The 17,962-nt window shown below is 42.6% G+C and overlaps 1 protein-coding gene across 1 annotated transcript in view; it reads right to left on the bottom strand.

The window, feature by feature from the left end:
* The window catches only part of SPMIP2 (sperm microtubule inner protein 2), a gene marked incomplete at both ends in the record, with an annotated part of 37,833 nt that extends 23,320 nt beyond the window's left edge, over window positions 1–14,513 (bottom strand). Inside the window, 2 exons of the mRNA XM_084286056.1 lie at window positions 6,933–7,162; window positions 14,384–14,513. Of these exons, the coding sequence (XP_084142182.1) occupies window positions 6,933–7,162; window positions 14,384–14,513 (360 nt within the window). The remainder of the gene's footprint in view (window positions 1–6,932; window positions 7,163–14,383) is intronic.
* Window positions 14,514–17,962: the final 3,449 nt, after the last annotated feature.

The following is a 17,962-nucleotide window of genomic DNA, read 5'->3' as shown; positions in this document are numbered from 1 at the left end:
TTCACCTATTGGATTCAAGCAGGATTGAAGCTGTAGCTCATAATTTGCGCTGGCTATCCTTAGATCAATGAGCTAGCCCATGTCCTCTAGTTTGCCTCCCCTCTTACACATGTCATAGAATCATAGAATCATAGAAACACATGGTTGGAAAGGACCTACAAGATCATCTAGTCCAGCCATCCTTCTATCACCAATACTACCCACTAAGCTACTAAATCATATCTCATAGCATCTTGTACAGGTACTTCTTGAACACCGTGATGGATGGTGACCCCACCACCTCCCTGGGTAGGCTGTTCCAGCACCTGACCACTCTTTGAGAGAAATAGGCATCTGATATCTAGTATATCAGATATTATTAGATATCAGACCTGATATCTAATCTAGATCTCCCCAGGTGCAATTTGTGGTCATTTCTTCGAGTCCTATCATTAGTTACCTGAGAGAAGAGGCCGACCCTCTCCTCATCACAACCTCCCTTCAGGAAGTTGTAGAGAGCAATAAGTCTCTCCTGAGCCTCCTCTTCTCCAGACAAAACAACCCCAGTTCCCTCAGCTGCTCCTCACAGGACTTGTGTCCTAGGCCCTTCACCAGTTTTGTTGTCCTTCTCTGGACACGCTCCAGGGCCTCAATGTAATTCTTGTAGTGAGGGACCCAAAACTGAACACAGTACTCAAGGTGCGGCCTCACCAGAGCTGAGTACAGGGGGACAATCACCTCCCTGGTCCTGTTGGCCATACTGATTCTAATACAGGACAGGATGCCATTGGCCTTCTTGGCCACCTGGGCACACTACTGGCTCATGTTCAGCTGAGCATCGATCAATGCTCCCAGGTCCCTTTCCTCTTCACAGTCTTCTAGCCACTCTGCCCCATGCCTATGGAGTTGCATGGGGTTATTGTGACCAAAGTGCAGGACCGGGCACTTGGCCTTATTAAACCTCATCCCATTCACCTCAGCTCAGCACTCCAGCCTATCCAGGTCCCTCTGAAGAGCCACACTTCCCTCAAGCAGATCAACACTACCTCCCAACTTGGTGTTGTCTGCACTTACCAAGGGTACACTCAATCCCCTCATCCAGATCATCAGTAAAGATATTAAACAAGGTAGGCCCCAGTACCGACCCCTGGGGGACACCACTTGTGACAGGACGCCAGCTGGACTTACTTCCATTAACCACTACCCGCTAGGCACGGCCCTTCAGCCAGTTCTTTACCCAGAGAAGAGTGTACCTGTCTAGGCCACGGGCAGCCAGTTTTGCCAGGAGAATACTGTGGGAGACCATGTCAAAGGCTTTGCTGAAGTCTAAGTAGACTACATCAACAGCCCTTCCCTTATCTACCAGTCTGGTCACACGATCACAGAAGGAGATGAGGTTGGACAAGCATGACCTGCATTTTGTGAACCTGTGCTGACTGGGCCTTCTTGCTGTGCTGTTCTCCTCTTTCCATTTGTTTTCCTTAGGACTGTGCTAAGCTGTGTCTGTCTTGTGCTAAAGGACTCAGAAATACACTTCAAAAAATAAGCCTTCCCCTTCCTGACCAAAAGCTGAAAACAGACCCCTCTGTGAATGGGAACCAGGGCCACATCTGCAGCACTAGCACGTCTGAACCTCAGGGCAACAATGGCTCTGAAGGACAACTGTGTTTCCCTCACAGAACTGTAGTAGCCTGGTTAAAACCTTTATGAGGAGGTCATTGTATAGGCACCAATGCTTGGACTCCAGCATGTGGATTTATCCTGTTTGCTGATAGGGATCGGGGCTTGCCAGCACTTCCCTGGCTGGGAGGGGGACAAGACTCTCCTTCCTGCCCCAGATGCTGCTGCAGGCTGCAGTGCTGGGACCATCTGTCTCAGCAGTCACTGCAACTTACATTCTGGGGGATGTGTGTGTGTGTGTTTTTCTCGTGATAAGGTGTGTAGAGAGATAAGAAGAGCATGTAGCAGCTCTGTTTCACAGAGATGCCAGGGGAGATAAACCCGAGCTGTTCTGTGGGTTTCTCTGGAAGACACGCACATTTCAGTGTGAAAACTCTTGTAAAAGTAACAGCAGCACATCACTCTGAAAACTTTATTTAGATTTGACTGCTCTGTACCTTTTGCACCAAAGGGAGATAATTCCTGCCTTGGGGAGGCTGAAGCTCCCGGGTTACCTTTGCCTACCCCAGCTTGAGGAACAGAGTTCCTCAGGCACACCTGTCCTCTGTGTATCAGCTGTGCCTGCTCAGGCTCAGCTTCATGCAGTCATGAGCCTCAAATCAACTGAATTCCTGTGGCCTTCAGGGTCAAAAGCACAAGTCCCTGGCACCACCTGCCCTGTGCCCACATTCCTGTGTCTGGAGAGGCACTCTGGCTGTTCCAAGAAAGTACAAGCAACATCAAGGATCAGGGGATACGGGCCAAGCATGAGGCCAAAGTTAACGTGACAGAGCAATCAGCTTTTGAAATCAGCGGCTATTAAGCATACCTCACCCTGATGCCACTGTGACGGGCACATAGCAGTGTTGGTGGGAAGGGTCTGTTAGGTGAACCAGCAGCTCCTTGCTCCAAATGCAAGGTATGCACACATATATACACACACGATCTGCCTTCGGATGTAGCTGAGAGCTTAACAGGAGTCACATGTGGGAAGCTGACTGCAATTACAAATAATGAGCCAAACTCCACACCTGTTTTTGACCAGTAGAGGCATTTCATACTCAGCTATGTTAGACTTAAATACCCTTCATCCAAAGGTATAAACTTTGCTTTTAAGTCTCTTTTTGTATTAAAATGAAGTATGAATGTTACTATTATATCTAGTTTTCCTTATTAATAGTGAAGGCTTATGCAGAACTATGAATGTGCATGATACTTAGCTTGTTAGGGAAGTTGCTTCTCTATGACAATCGCTCAAAGAGAAAACAAGAACTTCTTGTGATAAGGTTGTGTGGCACAAAAGACAGTTATTTTTAGAGATGGAGGATCATAGTCTTCCTGAGCTTTCTGCATTGATTTTTCTTCTCTATTATGAAATAGATTATTTCTGTAATAATTTTATTTACAGGAAAACAGCTAATGATGTTCATGAACTCGTGCTTACTTTTGCAAACTTATGCAAAAATGAATATAACTGGAAGAAAACTGTTGTAACAACAGTTTTAAAACATCTTTTTTCTTTTATTTTGAAAGAAAAAACATGTGGTTTTGGTTTTCCATTCCTAGAAAAATGTTTTTTGTTTAGCCAAAGTATTTCCTCCCCTATATCTTCAAGTTCATTGGACAAATGCAAGTAACAGGTTCTTTCATTCTTTTCTGTGGAGACAAAGACAGTATCTGTTCTGTCCATTGATCACTTTAACTAAAGGTTTTCCTTTGCATTTATTCTAGCTGGTTGTTTTATTTCTCCTGTCAGAAATGTTACTGTATTCTTTATCTTGAAAAATTCACTGTACTACAAAATAATGTTTATGTCCCTACAAAGCTATTATTCAAAACGTCATCTAGAGAAATCATCCTCAAGGAACCAAAAGCACTTGTCTATGAAGAGAGCACATTTGTTTGGTGCAATCAAGGAGATATAAATAAGGGTTGCAAAGTGTCATCTCTATGGTGACAGCATTAAGACCATTGTTCAGCATGCACTGTGCTTTCACTTTCTGAAATTTGGGGGTCTTAGCTCACAATGCTTCTGCCAGGGTTAAGAATTACCACTTTGTACGATATGTTTGAAAGCATTATTCTAATAAGGCTGGATGTCTCGGATGTGCTTGGTTAGAGTATTTCAACAGTGTGAACAACAGTAAGAATAAGCTCTGGATTTTAGCTTAAATTTTTAAAGATCTTATGATAAACAATGCGCTAAAAGCTCTTTTTTTTTTCCAATTAAAAAAAAAAAGCTGTTTATTACAACTTCACTAAGCAGATTTTATTTAATCTGTGTTGACTAATATCTGAAGACCGGGAATGTAAGAACTGAAATTATTTGCTGATGCTTAGACATTTGAGAGAGACTGCATGTCTGCTATTGATTTGATGTGAAGAAAATGGTTTGGAACTTTCCATCCTAGAAAAAGCCCACTTAGAAATACAAAATAAGCTATAAAATCTGTTAACTATGTTAAAAAATAACAGCAGTTGAATGCTTAAAAGCTCATTCTATATTGGAGAGTTCACTCTTTTTTCCATTATCAGCTATTAATAATAAAATGTTTTATTATGCTAAATGTAACTATTTTTTGCCACCCAGGGAAGGAAGGATCAAAGCAGGAGGGCCTTAGGTCTACCATGCAGAGCTCAGCTTTTGCTGGCCTCTTGCATGACCAGAGCAGCAGAGGGTGTCGGGTTGTAAGAGCACATTTTTAACAGCTTTCTCCACTAATCAGGCAGACCTAACCTCTCCCAGCTCTGCTACTAAAATCTGGACTGTGTGTTGGCATATGGCATTGCCCTTGGAACATACCTCCTCATGTTGGATGAGTCTTTCCTAAATGGCTACTGAAGAACACGTGGCTCAAAACTAGTGTACCAGCGTGCCCCACTTTGGTTAAGATGGAAGAGAATTCAGCTGTGTTTCACTGACTTCTGAAAAGCGGTATCACAAACCTAGTGTGTGTGTATGACTCACACCAACACACACAGGCTATGGATGTGTGTAATACATGTTCACACCCTTATTTGTGTTGTCACAAGCTCTGACTCACACCAGGTTGGTTTCAGCGTGGAACGTTCCTTTGAGTAATGGCAGGAGGTGTTAGTCAATACAACAACTCTTCCCAGGACTGTACGTCTCCTCAGACTTCTCAGAGGAGTGATTGATTAGGATTCAGGGTTTGACCCAGAAAGATGGTGCACAGTGAGGGCAGAAAGGGTGTCCTCAGGTATGAAACGAGGCTTGCAGAGTGTTTGAATGCTCTTGAATTTTATCTCCTTGCATTTCATTAAAGCACAAAGGATCAACTAGAAATTAAAGATTTATCAGTTTAGCACCAGCTATCAGTTCCTTTCACATGTATCTGATAGTTAGGCTTTTTAGTGCCAGTTAACTCAGCCAAGCAGCTCCATCCACTTGTTACGCTTTAGCTGTAGCTACTTCCATGCTGTGCTACTGAATGCGTTCCTTTATTGAATGGCTGTGAGTAGGGGAAAATACACTGGAAAATACTCTTTGCTGCTTCCAGGTGGAAGGGTCAAACAGGACTATCTGCCCATCTATCTTGCTTTTCTCTCTGGGGAGGTAGTAGTGGTGATAAGTAGTGTGTATGTTTGGGAAGAGAAAACAAGATCCCCGTGAAGACCTAAAAGGGCAGCTGTTCACAGCTGATAACCCAGGGCCTGGTCACTTCTACTTGAGGGGACAGCAAATCAGCTACAGATTCAATGTGGCCCTCCAGCTTCTCTTCATAGATGCTCAAGAAGCACAGAAAACAAACTCAGAAACTGGTTTCCCATGAATAGATTTTAAGTCAAGGCAAACTTCACAACCGCAGAAAATTCAGATAGAAAATGGACCCTGAAGGGATTGTTACACACCACTCTGCCTATGTGGGGTGGGTCCTCTCTTTCAGGTTTGTTCCTGGTCTAGAAACCTTTCATCAGCTTCCCGGATTAGTGCAAAATCTAGATGCTTTCCTTTGGCTCCCTGACCCTGTTTCTCTTTCCATCTCTTCAAAAGCCTGTGCATCTGCTGTTCCTAGCAGTTTCCTAATCCTTGTACCACAGATTTCCGGTTCCTGAGTCTTCTCTTTTTACTTCTTCTAGGTGCCTTGCTCTGCCCTCTGGGAGCTCCCTTTCTGCCCGACAGGCTTGTTTTCTCCTAGGAAGGAGAATTTCTCTTCCCTTCGCTGTCTTCTCTTATTGAGTTACTTGCCTTTTCATAATGGTGTCTAACACATAAAGATCTATGAAACATAGATAAATTCTGAAAAAGTAAGTGTTAACTGAATTTTTCAGAAGGGTATACTTGAAAGGATATAGTGTGCAATGGGAGCAATGCAGCACAATGTAAGAGTACCTTAGATATTGAAACAGCTTGTTGTAGGGCAAAAACACTGTTAGTATTATGTATTCATACAGCCCTAAGCTAATCATTTTGGGCTTCTAAAATTACAACACAACAAACATAGAAATGTTAAAATATACTTGTATCATCACATGTGAATTTGTGTGTGTGTATATACAAGAAAAAAGTTATATATATATGTATATAACTAAAAAGTTATATATATATATATATATATATGATATATATATATATATATAAAATTGTTTTCAGAAATCAAGCCATGGGACTTTTAGTTATAATCTTGTGCAAATTAGAATTATCTTGAAGTCAGCTGTGGCTGGATGTGTAAGGGTTTCAAAACAAAGAGCAAGAAGAAATTCAGGTGTCTGAAGTTCCTTAGCTACTTCTGCTCCCCAGGTTCTGCTTGGGACTGAGTCACATGCGGGTTTGCAGAGCTACCAGATGTCTGTGAGCATGCAAGCCCTGCAGGGCTCTGGTCACACAGAGGTTGAACACCTGATGCTTCGGGTCTGTGCAGTGTTTGGGAATTGGCCAGGCTGCGTCACTTGATGGCTCACATCATGTTAGAGCTTGCTCCTTCAAGCAGCTCCCTCTGCATCTCTGCTCTAGCCATGTGGAAAAATCCAGCCCTTTGAAGCATATGTTATGTTATTTTAGGATGGTTAATCAGGTTATTTTTCAGGCATCTGCATCTACCTAGGAGCCTGAATTTGGGCAAACTGTTCCAGAAATATGTCTAGAAGCTTCTACAGGCTGATATTTGGTTTAACACAGTCTTTAATCAAAGCACTAAATTCTCTCTTGTTCTTTGTGTAGGCCATGAATGGTCTCTGCCTTAGTGACAATTCAGGATGAAACTGCAAAACAGAGCACAGCTTTGTTCTGCCTTCTGGAGTTGTGGTATTTTCAGTTTTGACATCTTCTTTACCTTGATCTGCGCTCCGCTCTGGAGATTTTTCCTGGCAAAATGGCTGAGCTCTCTCACACCCCACCCAATTTCTCCAGGGCAGTCAGATCTGCGAGGTGGTGCGCGTGAACAGGAGGCTGGCCGCCACAAGTAGTTAGCATCACTGGTACCCTCTATTGCGGGAGATGTCTCTCCTATGTAGTGAGTGTGTTCAGCCCTCCTTGTTCTGTGATCACGTATGGCATCTGGGCCTTAGAGACAGGAAAGACGGAGAAAGTAATTATCTAGATAGCATACTGAAACAGCTGAGCAACAAAAACTTTATTTCCTTCTATCTTGCTTATAATGCAACAATGATATAGCTGTTCCACTTTGCAAAAGTATCATACTGCTTATATTATGTTAAAGTGTCTCCTGGAGTTGGGGTTACACAAGGCTTTTTTCACTGAAATATTTCCTTTTCCTGCTCTAGAAACATGGCTATTGGAAAAGGAACATGACATGAAACAAAACAAAAAGCAACGTTTTTTTGATTGGATGCCCACCTGTGAAAATGTTTTACTCCTACAAATGAGCCCATGAAATGAATATATATTAGCAGAAGATATAAATATAGAGTGGCTTTGGTTTACTAAATTAAGTCTCTGTAGGCTTTCTAATCCAGTATTAAAGTAGCTTTAATTCATTTTAATCGAGTTCACTGTCAAGTTAAAATGTCACTGAGTGCAAAGGCACTTGAAATAATGAAGCCCAGTGATTTTTAAGTGACACTTCTCAGGTCATTCAGAGATGTGTCTACAAGGAAATCTATTGAAGAATTGAGGAAGGGTATGCCTTTTTAAAGCAAAATGGGCGTGAATATATATTACAGCTGGTCAGGTGCAAATCCAAGTGACACAGCACAAGAACAATGAAGCAAAGCTATGCTCTGTTCCTGGTCCTCTGAGCCTCCAGGTAGGACACCTAGCTGGAAAACACCACAGTTCCCAGCCAGCCTGAGTACCTGAGTTTTCTTGTTGAAAATCAAGACAGAAGGGTGAATGCTAAGGCTCAGAGCTGACCTCAGTGTTTCATTCACTCTGAGGTTCACCAGTAACCTCCACGCCACCATTTCACTGTCCATAAAATAGAGGCTTTCATGTCCTTAGCAAGGGGTGCTGTGAAGTTCATGAGGTGCTGTTCAGACTTTATGGACTAAATATAAACAAGTAAATCATGTATTTTGAAAACTGCTTTCACAACATAGATATCTGGAAACTTAACCCGAAGGCTCCTGATTGCAGGCTGTGCCTCTCAGCTGTGCAGACAGGGCAAAGGAGTGTTATGGGAACTCATAAATCACCAGAGTCCTCACAGCATTGATTTACAGTCTGAGATTAGTATTGATATTTTTACTGCCAAAATCAAGGGTTGTTAGATCTTGTCAGCATATGAAGACAGTGTCTGCCTTAATGGTTATTACAAAGCATTTGAATTGTAGCTTCAAAAAAGATATCCCAAGTTTATCATGACTAAGTTGTGAAGATCACAGCTCACTGAAAGGACACTCTTGTCACCCTTCCCACCATCACCTCTATTATTTGGACTTTGTTCCACCCCACCCACCAAATATCATTCAGCCAGATGAACCTCACACAGGTTTTCAGCTGAGAAGCAGACACCTGTTGTATGTTTGTTAGGAAAAAAAAAATTATAAAAAAAAAAAAAAAAGGAAAGCTCTAGCAATATTTAATGGTTATGACGGAGGACAGGTTTTTGGGTATCAAGCAGAGTTCCTACACCACAGGCTCAGTCCTGGAACTGTCACAGGGAGAAATCATAAAGCATGGGAAGTCATAAAGCAGAGGAAAGCCTCTGGAAAAGCCACAAGCCATGTTTTTTGTTAAAAGGACAAGCCATTAAGAGTGTGCTGACACAGTCTCCTACTGGAGGAGCAGCTGATGATGCCAGACAATTTCATTGCTGGTATAGATTTAAACCAATTCCCTGTTGGTCTACTGATATTTATGCTATTGCTTTGGCTATTAGCTATGTTGATGCAGGCTGAGGAAGAAAAAAATACATCCTACTGTAGCTGGCAGAAAATAAAGGTGCAAAACAGGAGGGTGAGATTTCACATGGAGTTTTTCCCAAGCAACTACTGGAAATGAAGCAAAACAGAACAGAAAGGAACTCCTTTTGTGAAATGCCTGGGGAGTCATTCCAGAATAGCTTCTATAATTATATGTTAATCCAGTTGAACTTTCAAGTGTAGATAATACAGGACTCCTATCATAGGCAAGGGATTCATTTCCAAGCCATATGTCTTCTCAGGATCCATATTAACTTAAAATAGATCACTGTGCAGAGACAGTTGAAGCAAAGACTGTGGTAGCCCAGTTAAAAGTCAAGTTAGCCTCTCAGTAAAGGCTGATAATTTTGTTTTGTCTGCCTTACCATGGAAGGGCACCTTTTAGAACCAGTTTCAGACCTATTTAGCCTGGAACTACACACGAGGCGTGGGTAGCCCATGCTCTGCTTCCTTTAGCAGAATGTTTGCTAAATGCCCATGTTTGTAGCAGCTGAACTCTGCAAAGCAGCTATAAACTGAGCCTTCTCCTCTGAGTTAACAGCTGATGCACTGTGTGGATCCACAAGCTATGCATGACAGGGCCATGATAATTTATGACATTGTTTAACTAATTAAAGTTGACAGGGAAATTTTACTAAGCCTGTTTCAGTGGTCCAGTTTACAGCACAGCCCCCAAACAGTCACATTGGCATGACTGCAGAGGCAGTGAACTGTGTCATAGGTGCAAAAATAAAAAGCAGAAACCTCTTAAATCTGCTTTGCTGCCAGAGAAAATATAGGTTGGAACTACGTCCTGATTTTTCCGTTGGGTTTATTATTTTTTGTCTCCATAGCCTGAACTCTCATTTGACTGTACATTCCACTTTCTGCAGAAGAATCTCCACTAATTGCATGTGTTATTGTTCATCCAGGCTTCAGAGGAAACAGTGTCTTTGGATAATCTGTAGAAATTGAACTGTAATTCAATAGAAAGTCAAGTAGTCTCTCAGTGCTTCACACTGTGATTAATGCTCTGTAAGGAATGCCTTCATGTTTGTCATACAGAAAGCAGAGTTTAGACTTTCTTTCTTCTTTGCAGAATAAGGGGAAGAGTAAACAAAGAAATCAATTAGGAGTGTTCCGTTAATAAGGATGAAGATGGAATATATCTGTCACTGGAAAAAACCCTGGCTTCGCTCCCGAGGGACTGCCTCTCAACAGTTTTGGCTTAGCAAAGGCGTTCGAAGCAGGCTATTCTTGGTCAGATAAAGAGAGGTGCTGCTGGCAGCGTGTGCTCTGTGGAGACTTGAAATCTCTGCAGTATGCTCCCTCCCTTGGTCCATATGCACTGATTCTCTAGGCAGAGTGAAAGACATCTATTTGATCAAGGTTTTGGAGAAAGCTGTGGGTAGGTTCCCAGAGCGATGAATGAGGGGAGAGAGGGTGGTAAGAGTGACAATTATTCAAATAACACTGAGACTGGTTTTCCTTTTTGGCTTTGTTGTTCCTGCTGAAATAGTAATTATAAGTTAGGGCATCAAATCGTATTATCTTAGTGTAAATTAATAAATCACTCCTAGCAGTCTCATTCCCTAGCAAGCACACATGATAGTTGGGTATGTTTAAAAGCATAGAAAACCTAATCAAAGATAAACCAGCTTTCTGTTCTGTCTTAAAAGTGATAAGCCAAGTCACACTGGGTGCTAGATTTCTTATTCACAGACTATAATTTCAAACATTACTCCAAATGTGAGCATGTCTTTCAGTCTTGTTTTATTTCCATTATTTTCTTCAGAAGGTGGAGGAAGAGATTCAGCATCATAAACTGCTTTCCATCTTTTGTTCACCAAGTGTATCTCCTCTTGAGAAGCACCAAGTAGTAACAAGTAATTGGAGGTAACCACTCATGAGGGACAGCGGAAGCAGAAGAGTGTCTGTCTCCCACTTTTTTTTTTCTTTTTTTAGCACCCAGCCAGGGCTGGATGTAATGCCACACACCTTTTATTGGCATCAGTGAAGCCAGCTTCAGCTGCTCTGCCTGCCTACCCATGACTGCCCATTGCTGAAACAACTGTTTCTCAACCACATGGTAAAATGTTTTTTTTTTTTTCTTTTTTTTTTTTTTTCTCCCTTCCCTGGTTATTTTTAACACACATCACTTCCCTGATCTCATTTTCCATGTGGCCTTGGGGGAGGGAAACAGTTGTGCCAAAACAAACAGTGCGAGATGGGAACCGGTGGCTGACGATCAGGAGTGTTGAAGCCAGCATCACCCCGAGGAGAGCAGGGAGCAGCACCGGGAGCTGTGCTCCCATGGGCAAATGCCTCTGGGTCCTGGTGGGGCCGCCTGCAGGCCTGGGGTCAGGGCTGTCAGCAGAGAAAGGCAGGTGCTGAAGGGTGGCTCAGGTCTCCCCATCTGAGCCTCCTGGAGGATCTGAAATCACAAATAGCCCGTGCTCTGTGCAGAGTTTGTGAGTTCAGTCCCTTGGTAGTTGTTTCTTCTTTAGTGCTTTCCTTCCTTACATATATGTTAGGAAGATAATGAGGCACTTAGACACAAGAAGTGTCATCTTAATACGTTGGTTAGATATCTTCAAAGGTGACATATACCAGCTGAGCATACTTCAAGTAGTATTTAACTCTGCTTTTATTTGCTCAGCTTTTTCTACTGACTGTGATTCAGAGCCTGTGGCTGGAAGAGAGCAGAAGAAATAAAAGCTAACTTTACTTTTCTGTCACCTCACTCAAGCAGTTAATCAGGATTGTCTGCAAGAAAGACTGAAAAGATACAGTGAAGAAGTCCTGCTAGGTCAGGTTTACCATTTGTTTGTCTGTTTTATCATCTTTGCTTCCTTGAAACAATGTTTTCTGAGGCTATGTGATAAGGAGAAATCCCTTTTTACCGTCAGGTTGCCAGTTGGGTCAGGAGACCTGGCTTGAACTGGTAGAAATGTTAGGACATAACTGTAAAGGTATGTGAGCATGCTACTTCTGAGAAATCAGATCATGACAAAAGAGACAGCTGTTTTGTTGAAATCACAGCGAAGAAACTTACAGATACCATTACAGAAATAAATCCTAATTTATTTTTAAGGAGTTTAGGTAATTAAAAAAAAAAAAAAAATCTAAGCCATTGGCAGTGGAGTGGTAATCATAGACCTATCCAGATTATTAGGGACTTGAAATGTAGGTGCTTGCTTCTTTTTCTCGAGAGCCATAAAATGCATATGAATAACATGTTAATTTTGAATCAATCTGATAACTTGTAAATCTGCAATAACGTGCTTGTTTCATTACAAGCACCAGAACCCTATAAATAATCAGGTGCAGTTTGCTTTTCATTTTACAAGATATCAGTGTCACTAATAGCAAGCTGTGCATTCTTGATTGGCGATTATGTTGCCACGATTAAGTTACTTCTGGTGTTTTAAAAATAACCTTGACTGTTACTCTTGTCTCAGAATTGCCTGGCAGAAATCCCTCACAAGAGCAATGCTGGTGCCACACAATGCTGCTGCAACCTTATTCAATTGAGGACAGTCAGCAAGAAGGGTCCAGAGCACTCTCCAAGATTAGTTTCTGAGGAAAAATGCTTTCTGCAGAAAACATACGCTCCTAAGAGATAATAATCCGCCATCCACTGGGAGTAACAGCAATCTTACCATTAATTTCATGATATTAGATAAAAAGACAGGGTAGAATGGCTCTTTGGTAGGAAAAAAAAAAAAAAAAAAAAAAAAGCTCTTTGCTCAGTAAGGAGCACAGAGGTTGTATCAAAATAGGTTTATCTACCATGACATTTTTCTAAAACTCACTTTTTTTTTTCTTTTTTTTTTCTTTTTTTTTTTTTTTTTTTAATGGTATTAGCAATGCTGTAAAAGAGCTGAACAGATAAGGCAGGCTGTTCTTGTCACCAGTTGCTACTTGCACAGCTTACACCATGTTGTTACACCACTACCTACTCCTTCTGACAAGGAGTGGGGATGGTGTCGTGCTGGGTCACAGCAAGAAGGCAACTCAGCCTCCAGGTATTGTGCCACCAAATATATCGGCACTGTACCTCTGTCTGGAGTATTGTGTGCTGCTCTGCTTCCCCATTCTTACCAAGAAAGGATTTCTTAAAACGAGAAAAGGTACTGAAAGTGATTGGAGTGGGTGTACGTATCTGCCTGTGCCCCTCTGTTAATCTTAGCAGCTGATAATTAACAGTAATCTGGAATCAAAGCAAATGAATTTGACTCTACATTTTCAGGAAGCCTGAATAAATTTTACTCTCTTCTAGTCTCTGAAGTGACTGAAGGGGCTGTAGTAGAGAGCTATTAAATAATAACTGTTCTGAAGGTGGCGAATAAGGAACAATTGCAACATTTCATAAAACAAAAACTAGAATTAAATTGCCAGGAATAGATTTAAAACTTCAAAGGAATTTCTTTTTCACAGTTCATGGCCAAATTGAGTCACCTTTCACTGCAAAGAGGCTTTAAAGCAAAAATTGTGACTGAGATTTAAGAGCAGTTTTGGAAAGGATATTGGATTATATAAATTCTTGATCTGACCCCAAACCGCAGTCATTATATTCCTGTGACTTGTACCCCCAGAGCAGAAAACTACTGTAGTGGGTAACTTGAAGGGCATATACTCATACATTTGGTGATAATGAAATGAATATACTGTATTTTGAAACAATATATGCCATCCAAATATTGTCTGTAGTATTTTGGAATTTGAGGAAGAATCAGAATATTGAAGTAGTTTCTAACATCATTGTTTAATTATTACAAGATACAAGTGCACTAAAATTATCATCTCTAAATTTTTATTACTCAAAAATCATTTAGTGATGGTCGTGATTCACACTGTGATGGAAAAACAGGCCCCAAGACAAATTCAGATACAAAAAATACTTTTTTTTTTTTTCACTCCATCAGCTTTGTTCTTGAGCCTGCTTTTTAAAGCTGATATGCTTGAAATTCAGATGGGGTTGTAGTAGGAAGACATCGCAGTAATTGCGGCTAACCAGGAACACGGGGGAATCCTTGCTTGCTGTCAGCAGGAGGCTTTCATTCAGACCCCCAGAAGAGAATCACGCTCTCTTCTCCAGCCCTGCGAGGGGGGTTTCATCAATAGGCAGGTGCAGGGCATGCTTTTAAAGTAATGAATGAGAACTGCTGAGCAGAGCACAAAAGCTACAAATTGAATAAGTCTTCAGTTCACATCAGAATCTCTGTGTGTGTGCACATGTGCGTCTTGTGCACAATAAATAACCCCTTATGCTTGAAAAATACCTACATACTTGGTATAAAATATGTAAGCAAAGGACATAGATTTCTCTCTAGGCTTCAAACTGTCCAATGAAATAAAAAGTGTGGCACTTGTTAGCAGACCTTTTTTTGGGGTGGAGGATCCCGGCATTGCAACCTACCTGAGAACACCATCCTCGCCTCCATCAGGGCCAAGCCCTTGGTGACTCTAGTAGGGGAGGGAGGCTTGGAGCGGGCTCTCCCTGCCTGGAGAGGGTCCCAGCTCTTCTGCACCTTGGTTCCTCTGCCCATCGTGGTGACAGTGGCTGGCTGTCCCCTCCTCTGAGTACTGGGGATGGGTGCCTTGTGACATATCGTCCCCCAGGCTCCGATGGGGTTCTGACACCATGACGTCAGGACATCCTCAGCTGACACCTCAATGGGTGCAATAAGTCTTATGGAAACTGCCTGCTAACAAGTAAAATGATGTGTCTTTAGGAATTGTTCAGTTGTAAAGACCCTGATGTTTTGGGGGTTTTATTACCATTTGCTGCCCAGTGGATTCTTTCTCTAAAATGATGGCAACATCACTTATGACTCTTCAGGATACTCCACACCATGAAAATGATCTCCGTAGGCACATGCTGCTCCTTCTCTAGAGCTCCTTTTCTCTGGTTCACCAATTATTATTATTTGTGTGTGTGTGTGTGTATGTGCTGGCAAAAGATACAGAATAAGACTCCCAGATAAAAGTCTCGCTGGCGTGCCTGTCAGAGCTGCCTTATTTCCTGCAGATACTCCAGCTGCCGATTCCATCTGCTGTCTCCTCTTTTTTCTTTCATTTGTAAACACCTTAGGGCATGAGCCCTTCCTACGGGTGTGCGATCCCAAAGGGACTGCAACGGTGTAATACAAACCCTCTCTGCCACGGCAATATGTGTAATATTAAAAACGCTCTGCAGAGACTCCCAGTATGTCTCCAACCACATCTGAGCTGATAAGACTTGTAATTAACAAGTAATCAAGGATAACGCAGCGTTCGTTGACACTCCAGTTAAACATGCGTGACAGCTCTGATTTGTGTATTGAGGCTTTCTTTTAGTATCAATAAAATAGCTTGCTTTTTCGCAACCTTCCCTACAGGGTAATGGGGAGTATCTAGGAGTATGATTGGAGATGCTTGTCAGTGCATGACTTCTGGCAAATTCTGATCTTCTGAGTAAGACCCAGGCTGGTGGACACTGGGCTCTGAATCATCACAGGTTACTTGCTCAACCGCATTTTGCTCCTGGCTCCTCCTCTTGACCCTCCAGCTGCTCCTCCCAGCCTGGCTTGTCAGCTCTCCCCTCCTGTTTGAGGCCTGTTCCCCCATTCCTCACTCCTCCTCCTCCTCCTCCTCCTCCTTCCCCCCCCTTCCCCCCCCCCCCCCCCCCCCCCCCCCCGTGCCTCCCCTGCAGCCTCTCCCCAGAGCTTTGCAGCCAGATGGCTTCATTCTCCATCGTGCAGGGTTGGGAGCACACCAAGCCTCCTCCTGGCCTGGCCAGGGCCTCCTGGGTGCAGCCTCCAGTTAGCGTCCGCACAGAGTGGAGGCAGGCCGCAGTACCTTGCCTCTGGGGCCAGGCTTGAGGGTTGGCTTTGTCCTCCCACTCGTCTTTGTGGAAAAGTCTAGCCATTTCAAGTACAAGCGTAGCTGAAGAGGTGTTGTGCTTGCACCTGGTGCTGCGCTTCTTTCCATCTGCTGAAGCTGGCATTGTTCGGCTCCCTACAGTAAGGGGGATAGCCTTTACTTTTCTCATGTGTCTTTACACTACACAAACTTATTTTACAGTCAATGTTATGTACCTATTTAGGAGAGTAAAAAGCCACCTTTCTGACTGGCATAGATGATTTGTATATAAAATCCTAATAAGTCATGGAAAGATAAAATACAGGAAAACACACGTGCCTTATGTTTGGTGGATTACAGATTAGATCATATGATTTCAAAATCTTCAGCAGTAACAAGAATGCTAATTTCATTTAAAAGGCTTGCAAAAGTGCATCTAGTTTTGAAGCAGCCGCACAGGAGGTGTCAGGACTCCCTTGGGGCATGCAAAGGAGCCACCTTGCTGCAGGGCTGTGTCTCTGAGATGGAGGCAGAAAGGAGGCAACGCTGCAGCATGAGTTCTGCCTTTTCTGCCTACTTGGACCTGGTAGTTTCTTAAAACATTTCTAAATGAACCACTCTGGTAGCTGGATGCAGCAATCTATGATATAAGAGAATATGTGAACTCACTGACAGGGTTTTCTGCTGAAAAGCTGAAAGAAAACCTGTATGTTTTGCTTACTGGGAGTTCTTGGTAGCAGATATCAATATTGCTAATTATTTGGGCCTGGCTGTGTGCTGGAGCCACTGCCTGGATGCAGCGTGGCAGTTTCACACCAGTGGGTAGCTCTCTCACTCCCCCTCCTCCAAAGACCAGAATGCTCCCACCGAGGTGAATCGTTCCTCCTGCAGTCTGTAGTGTGGCATCTCAGCTCCAGCTGCAAAGACATGGAGTTAAGATGCCAGGCTGGGGGCTGGAGCAACTGAGCTGAGGGCTTGTGCTCTTCTGCCATCCCTGCTGTAGAGGGGGAGGTCAGGACATCAAATGCTGGGGTTAGTAGCACCATATACCATAGTAGCAAGACTCATCAGGACTCATCTTTTGTATCCTCAACACTTCCAAGAGCATATTCAAAATTTCTGTGGTTTTTTTTTTTTTTTTCTTCTTCTTCTTTTTTTTTTTTTTTTTTTTTTTTCTTTTTCATTTTAATGGACTGAACTCTTCTGTGAAGCATGCTCTGGTAAGCCCCAGCTCATCGAATGGCTCTCAGAGCAAACTGTAGGAAGATGCAAGAGGACTAAGAGAAGCCTGATGTAGATGATGTGCAGCCACATTAATTATTGACCATGTTAGTTGATGAGTCGTGCTGAATTGATCTGTGGCAAGATAATGTGAATTAAAAGCCACTTGAATATTTAATTCTGGGCTTTTTGGATATGGCAGGAATTTGAATGAAAGACAACATGTGAGTCATGACTGGAATCAACTTTTCAGTAAAGACAGGCTATTAGAATAAAAGGTACTACCCAAAGGTAAATTCCAATTTATTAGAGGAGAAAACTCTTGCATGTAAACATTTTAATGGGAGACTAGAAAGCTTTCCAGATGAAATTTTCTAAATAGATGATGATAGATGGAGATTTTCTTGTTATTAGTTTAATTTCTGTGTATATGACTTAATTAAACCTTGCTGCATCTGAGATAGGTAGTGCCTGAAGCATCATAGGAAAAAAGCGAGACCAAGGTGCTGTGGGAAGTGAAGGAGGGCTGTTGGCTGAAACTCTGTGTTTGCTGCAGCACAGCTGGGGCACAGCCTGAGTGAACTTAATCCATACATGACTGGAGATAGGAAGTAAGGGGGATCCTTTTAACATTGGATATATCAGAGGGTTTTCTGATGATTCTGCATGCAGTGCTAGAGGAGCCAGGGAGCCAGTGCCCTGCATGCCAGCAGCACTGGTCTGGTGGTGAAGGAAGTCCTGATGAATAAACAGGTCATGCCACCTGAAAAAGAGCCATGGGGGCCTCCTCAGGGCCTCCTCTGATTGTACTGCATTGACCCACAAACCATTCTGAAGGACTTTGTGGTAGCATTAATACAGTTTTGGAGATTGGCATACATTCTTGGTTGGCTTAGGTGCTGCAGTTCCAAATAAATCTTTCCCTGACTTCTCT

Source organism: Netta rufina (genome assembly GCF_964035555.1).
Source record: "Netta rufina genome assembly, chromosome: 4".
NCBI lineage: Eukaryota > Metazoa > Chordata > Aves > Anseriformes > Anatidae > Netta > Netta rufina.
This window is presented reverse-complemented; position numbering and strand designations above follow the sequence as displayed.